Source organism: Aphelocoma coerulescens, assembly GCF_041296385.1.
Source record: "Aphelocoma coerulescens isolate FSJ_1873_10779 chromosome Z unlocalized genomic scaffold, UR_Acoe_1.0 ChrZ, whole genome shotgun sequence".
NCBI lineage: Eukaryota > Metazoa > Chordata > Aves > Passeriformes > Corvidae > Aphelocoma > Aphelocoma coerulescens.
Genome location: NW_027184085.1, coordinates 12,526,955 through 12,547,961, shown reverse-complemented (window position 1 = coordinate 12,547,961; position 21,007 = coordinate 12,526,955). Strand labels below are relative to the sequence as shown.

Here is a 21,007-nt window from a genome sequence, read left to right as displayed (position 1 = left end):
TATATTCATCAGCATGAAGAAATCTGTATGACAAATGTTGGCTGCATTGTGGGACAGCAGCACAGATGGGATGAACTGATTTTCCCTCTCAGGAAGCACAGCTAGAGGTGAAAAAAGAGCTGGTGCTGGGCATAAAACTTGAACATAATTCTGTTGCAGCACTACTTTAGATACAGCCTTATTACTATAAATGTTCACTTGTCTTCTCACAGTAAGATACCACAGAACAGAATCTATTCACTGTATCTCAGCTCCCCTTTACGCCATCATGTCCATGCAGAAATTTATCTGAATCCTCTGCTTTATAATTTTAAATGTGCTTGTGAAGGAGAAAAGACTTTAGTTATTGGAGGAAATATACTTATTTTGGTTTCATATCTAGTGTGGCTGTATATTTGTGTGCTCCTGGATAGACTCTTGGGAGTTGATTTGGTTTTTTTCTGTAGTAAAGAAGGCAACAAGATGTTACTTCTTTTCATAGTTAACCTTCTACCTGGAGAATAATGAAAAGAATTTTGAAAAGATTTCATACCTTGAGGGAAAAGGTATTTATTTTATTTACCTAATGAACACGATAAAGAAAGCAGGAAAATTATGTGTATGTGTGAGCAGTGCAGCTACAATGCAAGGACGTATGGATACACCCCACAACTACAGGAACCAGCTGTGCTGGAAAATTATGATAACGAGGTCTTGCTGTGTAGAAATAAGATTATGGGAGAGGTTTGTTGGTTTCCTTTAATGAATTCAGATTAGGATATAAGGAAACTTCAACATCTTAGTGCTGTGATTGCTATCTTTATGAAGACATAGAATACCTCTGTAAAAGGGTAGAAACTTCTACCATAGACCCTGATTCTTCTCATGTCAAAAGCAAAACCCACTGAAAGAGCTGGTGTGTTTGGGCAAATTATCGTCACAGAGAGTTGCAGCTCTAGAGCTCACTCATGAAAAAAGCTACAAGGTAGATACAATCTTATTGTCTGACTTTCCGCCAAACAGTGCCCAGTGCCGAACTGTGATGAAAAAATGTTGTTTAGTAGCTTAGAAAGGAATTTATCGAAGAGGCACTTACCACATGATTAGAGCTACCAATCTCATGATAGCCTCATTAAGGCTATCAAAGAAGTCTTTCAGTGCCTGACCTTGCTCCCTCATGCTCCCAATCACCAGGCCAAAGCTGATTGAGAACACCACCAAGCCAAGGGCATTCACTCCGTTCACAGAACCTGGAACAGGAACTATTTCCTCTTTCATTCGGGTGAGAGCTTCCATTGCTTCTGACACGTTGCTGATTATGGAAGTCACCGTGGATGTGTCATTGGATGGAATAGTTACTTTAAACTTTCTCTTTTCATAATTGGTTTTGAACTGTTAAAACAAAAATAAAAGAAAGATAGAAATTCGGTGAATCATAGCAAACAAAGTTACTGTTTTTATTATTATTATTAAATCATCACAATTAAAATAGTTATTTATTATTGTAGGACATTTGAATTTTTTGCTTAATATTTTTAGGTAAAACGTGCTATGATGAAAACTTGGATTTCCTGAAAGCAACAAAAATTTGTAATAACTTCTAACACTAAATGTTTAGTTTTAGCTTCTAGAAATCATTTTCTCATAAACAGGCCAAAGTCATCTGCAAAAGATTCAGATTTGTCATGCTCCTATATCTGGTAACAAAACTATTGATTCTTAGTTTGTGTTTTATACAAATTGCTATTTTTCCCTACAACAAAATTCCAACCTTTTATAGTCTTTTTTTGGCTAGTGAAAAATATTTTTTTGTGCTCTGGAGTTTCTTTATTTCTTCATCTTTTTGTATTAAAAAAAATTAGACTGAAGCTAACTTGAATACAGCATACCTCTTTTTTCCTTTGTTATGGCAAAGTCATTAGTTTACTCTGCAGTACTAGTCACCACACTTCTTAATTAAGGAAATGATTATAATTTAAATGGTTCCATTATGGAACAGACAAATGGATTTCTAAATATCAATATCGTCCTAAATGTGTGCTTTGGAAACCGGTCTTTCACCCCCTAATGTTTTCCCAAAGAGAAATTTACATCCCAAATATTTCTATCTGGGCTCAAAAAGCCCTGCCGCCCTGTCCAAAGCATAAAGCATGCTGAATATCGCTAGTATAATGTTTCTTACGTATCTCAGGATGCTAATTAGTCCATTAAAGCAGCAGAATACTGGTGTCAAGGTTGTTCAGAAACTTTGGATTTTTATTGTTTCGGAGCTACCAAGAAAAGAGAACTACGTCCCCAAGTTTAAGTATCACTACTGATATCTGGAAACTGTTGAACATTTCAGAAGTACTTGAGTGAAATAAATTAATTATGACCAGGATGGGAAACCTAAGTATCATCATCTTTCAACACTAGCCTGATTTAATGTTACTTTCTGCACCTGAATACTTTTATGCACTCCTTCCAACATATTTGAGGTATCCCTCTAAAGGCTCTAAGTCTTTCAGAATGTCAAATAAAACCTGCTGCAGGATACTTGTGGAAAGTTTCTGAATAATATGTAGCAGAACAAACCTACATGAAGGTCAGATACTCTTGAGTCTTGAATAAAATTTGTTAAAATCTTTTACAATTTGGGCTGTACAGAAGTCAGCTGAGAGCTCTATGAGCAGTTGGCTGACATGGAAAAGCCCACTACCACTGCCTCACCAACTCACATCCAACCTGTGATAGTTCTTGTTCGATCTCTTAGTGAGATAATTCTACTTTTGAAAGTGGCAGAAATCTTACCAAGCAAAAAAGTCACCATTTTTTGGGTAAAACCTGTGGAGGTGAATCAGTTCTCACTGACTGATGAATGTCAGGGAAGAACCAGGGAAGGCAGGATGGGGTTATCTTTAAGTAACAGAGTGGTATTAGAGTGTAAATGGAAATGTAATATAATGTGCTCATTGAAGTGTTTTTTATTCTGTCTTGTCAGCAATGTTAAAATACTGCCTAACACTTTACATCAAACACAAAGATTCTTGCCTTCAAAAACCTGTGTTAGAAAGAATTTGACATGGTAATATGAATATGCCTTAATTTTGGGCTCATTCTTGAATTTTGTTGCAGCAGGAACATGCTTTTAATTTTATATTATTTAAGTCTCTTTAGAAATATAATGCGGATTTTAGGAACTCACTCAGCAAAGTCCTTTTCCATTTCGTCTACTATACTGGGCCACAGAGATGTAGTTCTTACCTGATCTCTCACCTTATTCACCAGACTTAAGTATTCAGAAATATTGCTAGGGAGAATAGTCTTTATGGAACCCCAGCTAGAGCAGTGGAGAAACATCTTATTTAGAGTGTGATTCAAAATGATAAGCTAAGCAATGGGAAGCAGAGCAACTTTATTTGCTTGGAATATTTACTTGAGCTGCTCTTTCTTTCGTTATAGCTGGCTCAGCCCCAGGACATCCCTGTGGATATGCCTTCTGTGGCTCTTACACCCAAAGTTGTCTATCAAAAGTAATGAGAAGTTTCCTGGTGAAGCATTTGAAATCAAGGAAGACCAGATACAGGAAACACAAGGGATGTATCTACTGAGGAGCACAGTGTAGAGTGTAGATTGAGCTTTATTCTTAGTATTGCTTTTTCAAATTACATTAAAGGCAAAACACCACCACTAAACATATTTTCTGTGTGTGAAATTGTGAAAAAGCCAACTGCTTATAGGAAGTGACTGGATGAAGAACCACCTTCAAGATGTTAGAAAGTGTTTTGAAATAGATGAGTTAATAGCAGGGTTGATTATTTCTGCTCTGCAGAGTAACTGGTGGCAAGAAATAATTTTTTGAGTTTTTATAACATCCGTATTTTCATCAGATCTCTATCTCAGTGGCAATCAGGGTTACCAGCTTTTAATGTAGCTCAAACTGACAGTTTAATATCACATTGTGATTTGGCTGATTCCTATTCCTTTGCAGCTTTCAGAAATAGAAAAAAATAGACAAAATAAAACTGCTAATTGTAGGCTTAAGGGTCTCAGGAGAGAGACCAGAGGTCCATTCACTGATAATATGTGATGGGCTAGGCAACATCACTGAAGTCCTGTCATTTCTGAGGGTACTTGGTGCAGTATGTCTCCAGGAAGAGGTATTTTTGCCCAGTAAGATTTTAGATGCAAAATACTAATAATTTTTCCTTAAGTTCATGTATCCAGAACAGTTGAGGAGCAAGATAAGTGATATTTGAATGCATTAATTTGAACAGCTTTCTATAAAAAATCATATCTGCAAGTGAAATGCAAAAATAATGCGTTTTTACAAGACATGGTGGTAATGAACAACTGGAAAATTAATTTTAATTAACTTAGCACACTATGAAATAGACAATATAGTTGTTGTATTCAACAATGCATTGAATCAGTTGTTTACACTTCGATTATTATTTTGTTTTTACTAGTGATACAAGATACACATAGTCATTTGACTTGGATCTATTGAAGGACTTTAAGGAAGAAACATTGTAATCTGGCAGCAGCACATCCTGGTGGCTTATCTTGCTGAAAAGATAACTATTCTGAAAATTTATAATTCACTGTCATAATTTAATCTGAGATAATGTAATTATTACTGTCTTTGCTAAGTCTGTATGATGATGCTGCATTTAGAGAATACTGATTTTAAAAGCAACAAGTTTGCTTAAATACAACCCTAAAAATTTAAAAGAAATTAAGACAGAGATATTCCATTTTAAGTGGTTTTTTTCTTTGTTTTCCATATGGATATGTGCGAAAGCATTCTAAATTTTATGCCTAAGAGCTGATGACACAAGCCATAATATATATTAACTAGCCCAAAATATCATGAGGAATAGACATCATATATTGGTAGTATTAATTTCTGGATGTATGATTAGCACTTCCAATTCCTTTGATAATGACAAATTCAGGAAAGAATATGTAGTCAAAAATATCTCAGAAGGAATGCAGTTCTTTAAGCTTCAGCTGGCATCAAGTTCTACCTATTCACACCAGAATGACCCTCCCCAAATTTTTAGATTGATTCTGTCTCTTAATTGCACAAGTTTGCTTGTGTTTCTTCTGTTCTTTGATAGACCCCAAGAGCACAGCACAAAGAACAAGTAGCTAAGAAGCAGTATCTGCTTAATAAGCAGACTGCTCACTACTGCTCAGCCCCAGGCTAGACAGCATTTCTTAATTTACCAAAGAAAGAAAAACTAAGAGATAGTGGCCAGAGCTGAAAGGTAAACCTTTCTTCAGATATCCTTAAACTGGGGGTGAATGCAGGGGCATTGAGAAAATTTTGAACAAAGTAAACTAATTTTCGGTATATGTGGAGTATCTAGTTGCAGTCAATATATTCAGATTCTCTCGTTACTCATAAAAATCATGAAAACCTCATATGATCTGTGCATAGTGAAGGTCATATGGAAATATGACCACAAGTATACGGAAATCACCAGCACCAGAAGACATGTTATTTAGATTAATAATCTGCTGTTTAAGAATCAGCCTGAGAAGGCTGAGGTACTCAATGAGTTCTTTATCTTGGTCTTCATTGTCTGGCAGTCAGGCTTTCCATCTCTCAAGTCCCTGAATGTTCAGGTGGAATTTGAGGAGCAAAGTCCCTCCTGCTGTTAGCAAAGGCTTGGAATCACCTGATGAAACTGAATGGAGGTCTATCGGACATGACAAAATGCATCCCAGGGTCCTGAGGGAAACAAGCCACTCTCCCTCATACTTGAAAATTCATGTCAGTCAAGTGTCAAGATGAAAAAATCTACTGGGAAAGAAAATGTGCAAAGAAGGAGGATGAGGAGGAGTAAAAGAAAGGGGAGGCAGCTTTGCCTCACAGTCTAGTTGGAAAGAAACATGAAATGGAATCCAAAGGACTAATCTGAAAGAAGAACAGTAGGAAATATAGGAAGATATTTCCTGGATAGGTCCTAAGGTTCCAGTCTCCCTTCAGGACTCTTCATCTCCCAGCAGCAATCCTGTAAAAGCTTTCCCAGCTCCTCCTAACAGCACTCCCGCTTTGGTTATGCTCCTCACGCAGTTCCATTTCTTTTCACACCTTCCAGTGAGTTCCAGTATAAACTAGGAAAGAAACCTGCCTAAAGATGCTGTGAGACAGAATGTGCACATCTGATCTGTCCAAAGATGTGATTTAAATGTGCAGTGCATATTCCAGTGATTATTTTCAGGTGTGTAAAGCTGTGGGTCAGTATTACGCTGTTGAGTGTGGACAGCTACGGGTAGTTTTGTGTGTTTTGTATTTGGGCCATCAAACACAGTGTTACAGAAACAGATTTGTGCCAGATGGATCATTCTTGTTCATAAATCTTCTGAGAAACGCATGACCGAATGGATGGAACTTTCTTTTTGAAAAGAAAGTTACGGGGTCAGATATAAAAAAATCATCTGGATACCTATGAATATTACACATACTTGCAAGTTCAGATCTTAATTTAATGAATCTACTACAACAAAATAACTTTTACATAAAAATCTAGGGTTTGGTACCAAGTTGAAAAGTAACAGTATGACAAATTTAAAATCCTGGTATTTCACTAATCCTGGTACTTTTAGTTGCTGCTGAAAGTCAATAAAAACTTTCACTGAATATGTCCTGGATTTTTGAATTGTTTTCTAGAAACCCCTTAAGATGTAAAGCACATGAGAAATACAATATATTTAATGTTAACAGAATCTACAGGACATCTTTAATTAAGAACATGGGTTTAGAACTGCTAGTCACTGAGCCAAGTTTCCTGTTGCTGTGGAATACTTTATTAAAAAGAATTTTTTAATCTGTATTGGAAAACTGCTGAAGTATTCCTATAACTCCTAAATGAAGATGCTTTCAGGAATTCAAATTTTAAGTAACGTAGGGTTAAAAACTACTAATTTCCTGTTTAAATTCAGGAATAGTGATTTCATCTTCTTTTTGTATGTTTTTATCTTATTTAGCTCCGTACAAACTATGTTTCAGAAACCTTTGTGGTTTTTCTAATTTGTTTGTTTTATGTACTTTTCATTTTTGTTTATTATGAAGTCTTTACTTTTTCCTTTAAGGCATTTATATCCTTCAGTATAACTGAGATCAAGCTAATGGCTTGTTATCTGCTTAAATAATTTCCCATATCTTTTTGAAACTGCAATCTGGAAGGCACTTTGATTGCTTTCAAGACCTCTAGATAATAACTTCCAAATTTGAGAGATTTATGAAGAATACTTGCTGCTACATCTATAACTTTATGCCCTAATTATTTCATTATTTTGAGATAAAGATCGTATCATTCCTGTACTTTATTACATTAAATTCTTTGAATTTATTTCTAGTTTAGATATAGAGGTTTTCATTTCTATACTGCTCTTCTGCATCAGTGTACTGAGTTCATCAACATCCTTGCTGAAGACAGAGGCATGGCATTTGTTAGTCTTGGACCTGGGTCTAGTTTGCTTTTTAATCTTTAATCTAGAAATCTTTAATGCAGAAAGTCGCTCCTTTTTATTGGTTTCTGTTTATATAACTAGAGAGAATGTTACAATTTCTTTTCAATTCTTCTGCAAGATGTAACTCAGCTGGCTTTGGAAAGTTTATACTTTATGCTCTTCTTGACCTTCACATTTCAGCTTTTTTTATTGCTACAGCAGTAGCTGGTAAGTAATATCAGTTCAAGATTGTCTGTGAGGTCAATGTGAAGCAATTAGATTATGGAAACATACATTCTAGGTTTCACTGAATCTATAATGTCTTCCTTTAAAAAAAAAGAATGTAACTAGTTATTGTTATTTTCTCTGTAGGACAGCTAAGGTTAAGACCAAGCTAACAATAGAGGCTTTTGAGAAGCAATATAAAAAAAGTACTCCTATGGACTTCTACCACAGGTGACGGGAAGTTCTTAATTTGCCTTTTTTTTGATAATGTCCACAAAATTTTTTCTTCTCTTTCAAACCTCTTTGTCACATGACATTCTTGAAATTCTTCCAGTCTTTGCACAGATGGTGAATATCTCAGTATCTCCCAGTTTAACATAACACTGTTTTAGAAAAGCAAATCCTGAGTTCACTTTAATGAACCTTGCTGTCAACATATGAATTTGACATTTTGAAAAAAAAATTTTTTTGACTTGCCAAGCCTGGTTTTCTTCACTTCTCATAGCAAATATTGTTGTCTCAATATGATTGAAAGCAGAGCATAGATTTGGTTAGTTTAGTTCAGGAGTTTTTGAGACAGCTGGCAGCATATATAAGTTACGTTTCTGCTGTAAGTGGTATTAACAAGAATGTGATATTCCTAAGGCAAATGTGGTTGCATTTAATTTCTTACCTCTTCATGTTTTATTTGGAAACAAAAAAAAATATTTTTACCTGTTTAAAGCAAGCTTCCACCAGATTTGGAGGGAACATATTTCTGTGAAAGAGAAAGAAAGTAACATGAGAAGCAATAATAAGCTAATAATTCCTTTAGTAAGGACACAGCTAATAGAAGAATTAACCAGCTAATTTTTGAAGGAATCCTAAGACAAATATGTGATTACATATACAGTGAGTAGACTGTTGCATGTAGCATTGGCCTGGTTAGCTTTACTGGGATGAAATGTAGGATTGGATGGTTCCTGGCAACTGGAATCTCTGTATTCATATTGTATAGCAAGTCTGGTTATGGAGCAGTACATTAACTAAATTACTAAATGTACAAAGCTCTATGGGACAAGACTCACTTTTAATTTTGTACTTATTAATGCTTTATGAATCCAGATTAATAAATAATTTAATAATACTTAATGTATTTCAAGTTCTCAAATAGTTTTTGCTTTTATGTAGCCTAGTACTTCATGATGTTTATCACTTGATTATTATTTATCACTTGATTTGTTGTGGCTAAACCCCAAATCTTTCTGATGTTTGAATATTCTATAATAATAATAATAATAATACATACACGTGTGTGTACGTTTGTTGCAGATGGGGGTTTGTTTCTTTGTTTTCTTTGTGCATTTCTGAGGGATTTAGAAGCAGCCTAATTGAATAAATCTTGAGGAATCTGAGGCCAGACCTCTTAATGGAGGTTTCTGTAGTCCCCCTTCCTGGCAGCACGATCCTTGGACGCCTTTCTCCATGTCTCTGGATTCTCCAAATGGGTTAGCGGAACACAAAATTTTGGTGGTTTTACCTGTGGAAAAGCTCCTGAGTTCAAAACCTCAGCTTCCCTACTCCCTAGAATACATCTGTGGCATACTAGCTCTATAAAAGAGTTATTGCAGAGTCTCTGAGCAAGGAGAAAACAAGGGTTTACATCTGTGCCCTCTATTTCAAGCATTTTACTTGCCTGTTCCTGGAAGTTATTATATTCATATAATTGAATAAATTGAGTAGATGCACCCAGATTGGTGGCTACAAATCAAAATTAAAACGAATAACTAAATCAGGGGTTCAAGTGAAGTGAGAAAACTGTTGCAAGTTAGAAGAAAAGTAGAGGAATTTGGTAATAAGGTCTGTGCTTTGGACAAAGGAAAAAAGACCCATGCAGATAGCAGAACAGAGGTCTTTCTTTTGTGCATGAAAGAAAGAAAGAAAGAATCGGTCTTTCTTTCAGTATTAAAAGCAGTTTCTTCCCCTGCAACAGCTTGATTTGGAAATAAATCCATGTATCCTTTTGTAGCATTGTAAGGGTTAGAGATATTGATATCACACAGTTGAAAGAAATTTGGCAACTTTATGCAGTCACTGTTTAAAATTCTCTACTTTTTTTCTCTGTGAATCTAAATATTACCATCGTAGCTACTGGTACAGAAAATGTGCAATATCATAGCCATACCTGATTAAATCAAGAAAGGCATCTGCTGCTGTCACTTGCACAATTTTGCCTTCTCTGTGCATGTTTTCCTTTGTACCTTTCCCGGGGTGGATGATGACCACAATGATTATGCCAATCAGTACAGCAATGATAGTAGTGCTCATGTAGTAGACTACTGCTCGGACTCCCATCTTCCCTGAGGCTTTACTATCCAGGGCAGCAATTCCTAGTAAATTTAAGCACAACAACATGCAACTGATACAGTTGTGAGTAAAGGGTATGACCTAATCATAATGAAAATAGTTCTGTGGGAAGAGTTTTGATGACCAGGGCACTTAAAGCTACCCAAGGCAAGATGTCCCTCTTTTGCAGCTCATTTGTCACTGTCTTCCCACTCCACCCCTAGTTACATAATTTTCTATTACAAGAGTTACAGCTTTCTGTGCTTTCTTAACACGTCATTAAATGCAAAGATCATTGGTCTGATGCAGTGTGGCACTCCCTATATATTCCAGTGAGACAATTCATGCTTTCTGATTAGTGTAGTTACAACAGTCTGAAAAATGTGCTGCACATAATTTATAAGATAGAAAATAGAGTACTCTTGAGTGATGTTGATGATTGCTACAGTTAACATGTATGAACAGTTTTCTTTAATCCCCAATGGGCGACCTCAGTTTACCTCTGTCCCAAGCCACGGGACTTTAAAACAGATTAAATGCTGCTAACCTGTTTCAGAAAATCCTTACCATAAAGGTATGAATAAACCTTTATAGCCTCCCATAAACTTGCAGGACTTGCAACATTAATCCTAATTCTTGGCTCTGTTTGGATCTACTGTGAATATTAGGGTGCTCCCTATGGTATCTTCTATAGTGTTTTTTTTCATGAGATTGCACTGATGAATAGCTGCGATATGTTTTTTAAAAGAAGGTGCAGTTCTGTCAGGGAAAGAGTTCTGAGTTTCTGAGAAGGAACGTCTCCTGAGGACTGTCAGAAATGGAAATGCTCTTTCTCTTTCCAGCAGTCACAGCTACGTCTTGTTAGTTCTTCTCCTCAAAATGTCCCACTGTTCCTTCTCCTCAATATTTGCCCATACTCCATCTGGAGGCCTGTGCCATCTGTCTCAAACCAGGGCTCAGGCTTCTTGTTGCAATCAAGCTTTCAAAGTGCTGAATGAAAAATGGGGTTTTGAAAGGATCTTTTAGCTTTATTATCTCCTCCTATATGGAATTGCCTAACCCATACTTCCATGGACTGCCTACACATTTATACAGATGCTGCCTTTGAACAGATAAAAAAATTTGAGCACCTTCTGTTCTGGCTGTCTGTCTCAGAGGAGAAAGCATTTAGAATAAGGCAAGAGGACTGCAGGAATATAAAAAATATGGAAATATAAAATTTGAATCATTGCCTGGCAAAACTAAATGTTCTTCAAATCATTGTAGATAGAACATCCTTCTGTCTGTCTTCTAAAGGAGGAGATACATTCTATTGGAGCTACAGTGAAAGTACTCTAGTCCCTGATGTAGCAGAGATCAAGGATGTGTCCCAGGCTCTAATCAAATCTTCAAAGTATTACACCAATCACATGCTTCATACTTACCCTTTCAGTTCACCTTTCTTCATTTTCTGCCCTTTTGGCAGAAATCATTAGAGCCAGTAAGATTCATACGCACAAAAGGAATTCCATCACTAGATTCACACACTAAATTTCTTGGTTTATGTGTGCCATTGGAGTGGAAGGAAAAATGTTATTGGTACAGCAAGAAACTGAACATGGAAATCCAACATTTGAAGCATTTGATCCTTCATTTGTCTACTCAGATTTTCCACCTGCAAAACTGTATTATAATTTTCATGGTAAGTTTGCATTTATGTTCTGAAATTCTGTGAGGAAAATGGTAAACACTAGCAAGTAACAAAGAGCTTTCTTAACTTTACAAACGGGAATTCCTGTAGCCCTCTTACTCGTGAATGGAAGATTGGTTATTTTTTTGGAGTCCTCAAGTAAGGTAAATATAAAATAATGCAAATATGGTTAGCCAAGGCAAGAAATAATGTTAATAATTTTTTGAGAATTTCAGATCTGCTATTGAATTGTACAGCATTTATCTCAGACAGCATTTATTACAAATTTTATTTTTAAAGTATGAATAAGAAACTTATAACTTAGAAAGTGAAAAATGAATGTTCACATATTAGTCAGTCAATTTAATTTTTATATGTATTAATTGGGGGGTTTTTTAATGTTCTTTTTCTTTCTAAAGTAGCAACAAAGGTCTATCTATTTTTTCATTTTGCATAAGACCATTTTAACCTTTTTTTTCAACATGAGCAAACCTATACAATTTGGTAGGAATGTTTGGAAATGCAGAGATTTTGAATCAGTCGGTTCCCCAGCATTCTGCCCTTTGCAGATAATAGATTCAGCACCAGATGCTAAGCACTGTCAGTCTTAGAGGATTTCCCGCCACACCTGCCTGTGCTTTAACCAAACCTGACAGTTTATTTGTACTTCGCCCTTGAGTCTCCTATACTCCAGAAATCACTAGGAGTCAGTGTAGGGCATACCTTACCAGTAAAGATTCCTGTTTTGAAGGATTAGATTTTGTGATCCTGTTTTTTTCTTGGACTGATTCTGGGACTGAGTGGGGAACCATGTGAAAGTGGTATGTCAGGGAACCAAGAGTCATGCTCTTGTCTTTGTAAGCTGCTTTCCAGCCTGGTCTCCTGGTGTGCACCCTGGCTGGGACTACATGGCTCCTTATTTTAAGTCACTCAGTCTCATTCCTGCTCTCACTATCATATAAATTATTTCTCAGCTTTAACACAGGGACAGCAATTCCTTTCTTCTTGAGCTGTAGCTGCTCATGGAATGCATAGCAGAAAGCATTCAAAGCAGAAGGATGACAGGCCTAAGTATGAACAAAAGCTGTATGAGGAGGAAGCAAGTGCTCACCTCTGAGAGCCCTTACTGGGGACTTTCTGGGTTGTCTCCCCTCCCACTGCAATTATTGGGAACTCAGAGAACTGCAAAACTTTCCAGCGTACCAGCAACAACAATTGCCTAAAATAATATTTTAAATCTGTTTTTAAAGCATGAGAAAATGAAAGGGGTTGTTTTCTTTGCATTTTAAGATGTTGACAAGATTTCTTAGAACTGAATGGGACTCTGGAAAGGTCTCCAAAGCTTTCATGTGTCACAAAGCATTGTATCCTCAGAGTGTCTTTTCACAGTCAGCCAGCAAAACCCCCATTGTCCTGCAGGAGATGTATGTGCCCCTTTCATCCTGCTCGCTGCTCTCTCCTCCACACGCTACTGGCTCCAGCACCTCTGCCTCCTCTCTTCCTCTCCCTCCCCTTCCCCAGGGGGCCTGGGAAACTTTGCTGTGCCACCAGTCCCCACGCACAGGGATGCCTTGAAGTTGTCAAGGTGATCTGGAGCAGAGCCCCCGTAATTTCTCCTAGCGTGTGCGCTCCCACAACATGAATGGGAATGATTTTTTAAGTATTGATGGGGAAGGAGGGAGGCTGGGGAGAAGGAAGGGAAGAAAAGACAGAAAGGAGTAGGCCTAAATCTGTAAAACTGCAAGCAAACCCAAGCCTTCAGCCCTGTCTTCTTCCTTCACCTACCCCTTCCCTCCCTTGAGAAATACCACTGTGTATGAAATAAAGACATGACAAGTTCTCCAGAGTGTCACAAAGCAAAATGCTACGTTGTTCTTTAACAAAGATGTTAAGAGAAGAAATGAAAATATTTTAAAATATAGGAAAGGCAAGGAGAAGGTAAATATATAATTACAAGAGCAGAAAGAGAGAGAAAAGATAAAGAGAAAAGGAGAAAAAAAGTCTAGTTAGGACGATTTTAAAAATTCTGAGTTGCTAATCTAGTAGTTTTGATTGCTCACCCACCTTGATTACTGTTCTGTAAATTGGCATGAACGATTGATTCTATGACTCTTTGTGAAATAGCTACTATATTGTGACTAGTTTTGTGTCAATTACATTTGCTTATATTGTACTTATGATTTTATATTACACAGAATTCTAGAATTTACCAAATCTAGACTTCCTGCTGTTTTTAATTTTCTAGATCTTGAAAGCATGCTGCACATAATCCATGTGTAATCTTGGACTATACTAGGGCACACTAATGCGGAGGGGTGGTACTACAGTCCTGGAAGATCAAACGTAAAATAAACTGAGCATGTTTTCTTTAGATAATGCTTAAGTAAATAACAGCTTTGAATCTGCTTGTTCAAGAATAAGTCCCAAGGAATTGTTTTAAAAGCTGAAATGTAGAACCTATGCAAAAAGTCCTACAGCTTCAGAACACTTTCTCCCTTTAATTAGCACAACTGAATAAACTGATTTTTGCAGAACACTCCAATGTTCTCAGTGAGCTATTTCAGTCTGAGATTTGAGTTTATGCCTAATTTTCCTATTACACTACTTAAGAGTTTATACCTGAAGGTTTGGGTTTTTTTTGAAAGAAGGAATATACATATTACACAATCAGATGCACAGTGCATTTTTCCCACAACAGTAACTGGTCAGCAGCTGGTATGACTGTAGTCCTATTTCTGCGTGTAAACTCCTAGTCAGCAAAGCTTATATTGGCTTATATTTGGCCCCAGCATTAATCACTAACTAACAAATGAGAGCCCATAAAGATCAGTTTTAAAATAGAATATATTTTCTTACACTCCAGAGTAAATAGCAACCCTCTGAGGAAAAATAGTGTTGATTCTAGTATTTTTGGTGATTTTATCTTTCCTCAGAGCAAGCAAGACTGTCACTGGGAGTAGCGGGTGTGCAAGTGAGCATATGCATTTATGCATGACTGTAATTTCAGTTTGAAAACTGTTAAAGTGCTCAGCTACTGCTTATCATATTGAAAGTCCCTGCTTCTGAGTATTTTTCTGCCCTTTAAGAAACTTTGAAAAAACTAAGTTTATGTGTTTGCTTTCCTACACTAAAATTCTTGTGGTTTTAAGCTTTTTCCCCTGATGTTTTAAAATTTTTGTTTCTTTAAAATCCCTTTTGATGTATAATGATGACCATTTTAAATATCAAACAGTTCAGCTGGGGCTTAAATGACCATCTAGGCCAATTAGACTTCAGGGCTGACCAAAAATTAAAGTTATTAAAGGCATTGACCTCCTTGACACTGACAGGTTGGGGTTATTGGCCACCTCTCTGGGAAGGCAGTTCCAGTGTGGTACCTCCACCTCTGGAAAGAAATGTTTCTTAAGATCCAGTCTGAATCTTTCCTGATACAGTTTGAACCATTCCCACTGGTTCTGTAACTTGATCCAGGGAGGAGAGATCAGCATCACCCTCTCCTCTTCCTGTCCTCAGGAAGCTGCAGAGAGCAGTGAGGTCACCCCTCAGCCTCCTTTTCTCCAAACTGGACAAGCCCAAAGTCCTCAGCTGCTCCTCACAGAATAGTGGTAATTCTGCTCAGTAGAGGAGAGACTCTGTGCTCAGAGCCCTGGTGCAGGCTCTTGACTGAGGTTCCCATCTGTGGGCACAGGACCGAACACCTCCAGGTCAGGATTCTGCCCAGATGCAGCAGTATGTAGATAAAAATGCACAAAATAATCCAGCAGTTCTGACTATGTAGAATAAACTGTCTATTCTGGTCCTTATACATATTGACTTATTGAAACAAAAAAAAGAGGATTTCTATGACTGCGATTAATTCTTTCCTTATTTAGCATGTTACAGCTGAATTAATGGCACTTCCTTGGAGAGAGTCAGTGGAGAGATTTTTATATAAATTCCTTTATACTTAGTCTTTAAATACAAAACATTAGGAACGGAACATCTTTTTATTCCTAATTATTTTCCTGTTTACTTTTTACGGTCTCTTCATTAGGAAATTGCAGTTGCTTATTAAGGACTCCTATGGTGGAACAGCAATAATGGCAACTGTTGACTCAGGAGTGTTGCCCTAATTTTGTTCCTTTAAGGTTGTCTTTCACTCTCCTAATGAAGCAGTCTCAAATGGGCTACTCCCACCCCCTACATCCACTAAGCGCTGTGTGATGAGTAAACTCACAGTGTGAGACCATGAGAACAATCCCTTTTGTGTATGTTGATGAGGATTTGTGGACATGAATAACACTGTGCAAGGTCACAGTAAAATATGCTGACAGAAAATTTGTAAGGAAAAGCAAGTTAGGTAAAGACAGTGGAGGTATTGCCCAAGTTTAATTAACATGATTAAGCTCTAAAGCTTTATTCTAATTGCAGCTGAACATGTTCTGTGGGTTGCTGAGCATTCCCAGAAAACAGAAGTTAAATTTAGGCTTTGACAATTGAGCCTTTCACAAGATCAGATACAAATTTTATCCAAACTCTAGATTATGATATTTAATAACAGTAACAGTAAAATAACATTTTCAAAGAACTGTAAGTATTGGTGAAGTTAATTAATGTTGTATCAATACAGATAATGACTTCCTGAAGCCCCATAAATTGCATGTCTGAAATATAGCCCTGTATGCCTTTTTACATGAACTCATGAGACAAGTTTCTCCCAAATCTCAACTTATCTTTGCTTAAATATGAATGTTTAGAAAATGAAATTAGATATTATATTATTTTTCTCCAGTTCTGTTAAGATATCTGGGCAAATGTCTCAGAGGAAAATTAGCAGTTGTATTTGAACCAAAATTATGTGACCGTGATTAAGCCAAGCTGACTAGTGAAACCCATGGCTGGGATATAGTAATGCAATTCAAAGAGCCAATTAAATGGCTAAGAGTGGCTCCTAAATTACTACCCTTGCCCCACAGTTTTTTAATCCTGCCCCATCCATGCCACCAGAAAACTACCAACTTTGGGTCTTGTAGGGTTAGTTTTTTCTGACAGTTTGTCATTTTGAATCATCCCAGAATTGTGTCATGTGAACATCAAAATTTTTCAAAGGAAGCAGAAGGAAAGAATGTTTAGGGCAGAAGACTAGCAAACACCTGCTGGTTTAGCTACAGTTTAGTCCTTGGAAGGAGAATTTTTGTGAAACCATGGCACAATAATATCTGAACATCACTGAGTGATGTAAATGGAAGGGGCCCAAATAATCTCTCGTAGCTTTACAGTGATTTTTACCTTTCAGTTAACCATGAATAGTGAAAGACCATTCTGTTGTGGTTCATCACTGATAGTGCTCTTTCAGTAGAATAGCTTACTTTATGAAACTTATTCTTTGGTGTCAGTGCATTTTAATTGTTATAAAAAATATGACAGTGATCCATGCTGGAAAGTATTTTCTGGGACATCAGGTTTAGCCTTCTGATACAGCAGGGCAATATAGTCTAAAGTATTGGTTAAAAATTTACTGAGCTTGAGGTTTAAACCAACAGCAATTTTTATCCTAACAATTTCCATGTTTGGGTATTCCACTGCCTTGCTCTCATCTTAGTTTGCTTGTTTCAGTGCACAAATAATTTGATTGGTTAATGGCTCAATGTCCAGATGGAGATCAGTGATGAGTGAGGTCCCTCAGGAGTCTGTGGGGGGTTCGGCACTGTTTGATATCTTCATCAGTGATGCAGACAGTGGGATTGAGTGTGCCCTCAGCAGGTTTGCAGATGACACCAAGGAGAGAGGTGTTTGACATGCCCGAGGGACTGGATGCCATCCAGAGGGACCTGGATGACCTCAAGGAGTGGGTCCATGGGAGCATCATGAGGTTTAATAAGACCACGTGCTGGTGCTGCACCTGGCTCAGGACAACCCCTGATATCAGCACAGGCTGGGCATGAACAGAATGAGAGCAGCCCTGGCCAGCAGGACTTGGGGGTGCTGTGGGTGAGAGGCTGGACATGAGCCAGCAAAAGAAGCATAACCAGCAGGTCAAGAGAGGTGATTTTCCCCCTCCACTCTGCCCTCATGAAACCCCACCTGTGGGGGGGTTGGAGTGCTGCATCCACCTGTTGGGTCCTCAGCACAAGAAAGACGTGGAGCTGTTAGAGCAGAACCAGAGGCCACAAAGGTATTGGAGGGATGGACCACCTCCTGTTTGAGGACAAGCTGAGAGAGTTGGGGTTGTTCAGTCTGGAGAGCAGAAGGCTGTGGGGAGACCATTTAGCACCTTTTAGAACATGAAGAAGGCCTGTAAGAAAGATGGGGACTAACTTTTTAGCAGAGTGTGTTATTACAGGACAAGTGGTAATAGTTTTAAAGAGATTGAGACTGGACATAAAGAATAACTTTTTTAAAATGAGGGAGTTGAAACACTCTCAGCCAGAGAGCTGGTGGCTCTCCCATCTGTGGAAACTGTCAAGGTCAGGCTGGAGGGGGCTCTGAGCACCCTGATCTAGCTGAAGCGGTCCCAGCTGATTGCAAGGGGTTGGACTAGATGACTTTAAAGGTCCATTCCAACGCAAAATGTTCTGTGTTTCTTCCTTTTAAATTCTTCTCTCTGTCAGTATGAGTCACTGAGGGCAAGGAAGAATTTCATAAACCACCCCGCACTCTGCTTGTTGTTGCTAAAATATTTATAAACACCTCCTGGTAAAATGAAGTAAGTCAATATGGTACGCTTGGTGCATCTACTGAATGTCAGTGATGCTTACATTACTACATGAAAACTCCTGCAGGATTATGCTCTTCTGTTCTGAAAAGTAGAGTTGGCTTGCAATGTAACAGGATACATTTGAAGAACCAGTAGGAAAGTACATTTCCTGAAACACATCTGCCTCAGAAGGACCCTGCTGTGGGGCTGTTGAGATACTCATTTAACTCTTCGCATTATTCTGTCTTTTCCTCACAGTATTGGAATGTGACAAACAATATGCTTTTTGAAGGGAAACTAGGGAGTAATTTATCTTCTTTATGTGTGTTAAGCAGAGCAGGAGGGAGATGCAAGCAGGGATTCACAGCAAGCCATGGAGCAGTGATTAGTAACAGCTGACAGTCTCAAACCAAGACTCTCTTTCTTTGGTTACCTCATTGTAATAACAGAGTACAAAGAACCGACTGTCTTCAAGCCAAGAATCAGAGACCCAGGAACACAGAAAATTTTTTTTTGGTAACAAAACACTACTGCTACCTGCACAGCAGAATTCTAAAAAGACATCCTTTTATGTCCAGACACTTGGACTTAGCTTTCCTGGAAATGGGATTCTTATGTTGGGCATAAAGCTGATTATTTTCTTTATATGGAGGGAAAGAAATAACTATATTTGTTTATGAAAAGGTATAATGTAGAGTGGTAAATTATTTCAGTTCAATCAGGGAACAAGTTTATTTTGGTAACTGATAAGCCAAAACACATTAAATTAGTTTAAATCCTAAAGTGCATGTTGTTGCAAGACTGAAATAAATATGCTAGTAGTTGTAAGACTTTTATCCTATTCCCGGAGGATGAAATAATAGTCTTCATTTATTCTGAATATGTTGCCAAAAATACCTGCTTTAAGCATGAAATGCACTGCATCCTATCAAGATACAAGCGATACAGTTACATTTACTTTCTGGATGGTGTTGAGCACACTACTCAGTGCTCCATAAAAATCCATAATGCAATTTCTCAAAACACATGTGCAAACTTTTAATTTGCTAAAATACTGGTCTGAGTTTTGGCAGGCTGTGCCTGGAGTTCTTCACAGACATGTTTTTGTATGTGCAGCACTTATTAAACAACATTCCACAAATGTACAGTGCTTCTGTTATCTGGCTGGCTCTATACAGTGTGACAAAGCTGCAAACTATTTACTATACTAAATCACTTGGGATGTATATTAGTTGCTACTGAAAAAATAATGGGAGATTAGAGGTGTCCATAAGGGAACAGTAGCTAGTAGTGCAGTCTAGTGCAAAAAATAATTGTCTTTTACATCTTGAATATGTAACAAGTGCCTGAAGAGACACTTATATGAATTAATTTTATAGAGTTCATGCAGCAACCATCGTTTGGAAGGAAGCTTTGCCCAGTTGGATGTGACTTGATACATATTTGAACCAATAGTAGTGTGTGACTAATGGATCTGGCAACAACCTGGCCTTTGGATTTCTGCTTGGATTTTTAATTTTAGCACAATTTTTAAAACCTTAAGATCATTCCTTGTTAATTCAGCAATGCTAAGATAATTTGGAAACAGAGTAACATTGCCTTTAGGTATGTATAGTGAGACTTGCTTTTTTAGGTAATCTGAAGATGCACTAGTAACTGTTCACTCACTGAAGAACCCTCCATGTTTTCTGTTGTTGCAGTAGCTACTATCTATTCTTGCGCCAGTTTATTAATAATCACAATAGCTCTGCTTTGTTGTTGTTGTTGTTGTTGTTGTTGTTTTTTTTAGTAAATCTTGTCAGTGATACAACTCTGATTTGTGCATCTGTGTCCAGCTTAAAAGTTCTAAGTATTCCTTTTGCTTTCAAGCTGGCAGTTCATTCATCTGCTGCTGTTTTACTCACTGATCTTCCATGAGCTGCTTATGGAGCTAGTGCTTTCTTTTTGTCTATGTTGCACACACTCTGCTGGTGTTTACATGTCCTCATAATCCTTTTAGTTTATTACATCCCTCCCCATGTGCCATGCATTTTTTTCAGTTTGTTCTATTTTGCAGCACTATGTATGATTACATGTGCTGTTCTTGATGGATTCACACTTTGTTTGCTGACTTTTCTCCTTTCACACTTCAAGTATAATTTTAACTTCCACCAAGTTGAGGTGCTATCTGCATCGTAGCAACATAAATCTCTTTGAGTGAAACTCCATTGTGCCACTGCTATTTTGCTCTCCATAGCGATAAAAGTTATCTGAGTTACCTCTCTATGACAGGGATCTTGGTATGACATCTTCTCAGTCTGGGGAGGTTTGTCCTGAAAGACATTATGCCCAAGTGTGTGCTGACATTCATGCAGGACCTAATATAGTGATGCCTCAGTTCCCCTGAGAGTTCAGGCACAAATAAGATGCACCACTACGCAATATCTATCTGTGTCAAAATGAAATACACAGAGCTCTTTCATGCATCTAAGTCATTATTTGAACTAGAAACTGCAGAGCAGTAACTAATTAGACAATAAAGACTACTTTTGGATTCTTATTTTTAAAGAATCACAAGAACTTGCATTTGGTAAATCATCCACATAAAGTTTTTTATCAAAAACTGAATCCTGTGCTGATAAAGAATCTAGAAACAATCTGAGACTTCCTTTATCACATATAACCAAGTCTATTTAAAGAGAATGGGATCT

The 21,007-nt window shown here is 37.5% G+C and overlaps 1 protein-coding gene across 4 annotated transcripts in view; it reads right to left on the bottom strand.

Moving 5' to 3' along the window:
* The window catches only part of SLC1A3 (solute carrier family 1 member 3), a 59,473-nt gene that overhangs the window by 6,331 nt on the left and 32,135 nt on the right, over positions 1-21,007 (bottom strand). For 3 of the 4 annotated variants that reach the window (XM_069001226.1, XM_069001228.1, XM_069001227.1), the window contains 3 exons: positions 9,812-10,016; positions 8,362-8,404; positions 1,076-1,371 (listed from right to left, as the gene is read on the bottom strand). In XM_069001226.1, the coding sequence (XP_068857327.1) occupies positions 1,076-1,371; positions 8,362-8,404; positions 9,812-10,016 (544 nt within the window). The remainder of the gene's footprint in view (positions 1-1,075; positions 1,372-8,361; positions 8,405-9,811; positions 10,017-21,007) is intronic. The other variant, XM_069001229.1, reaches the window with a different exon arrangement.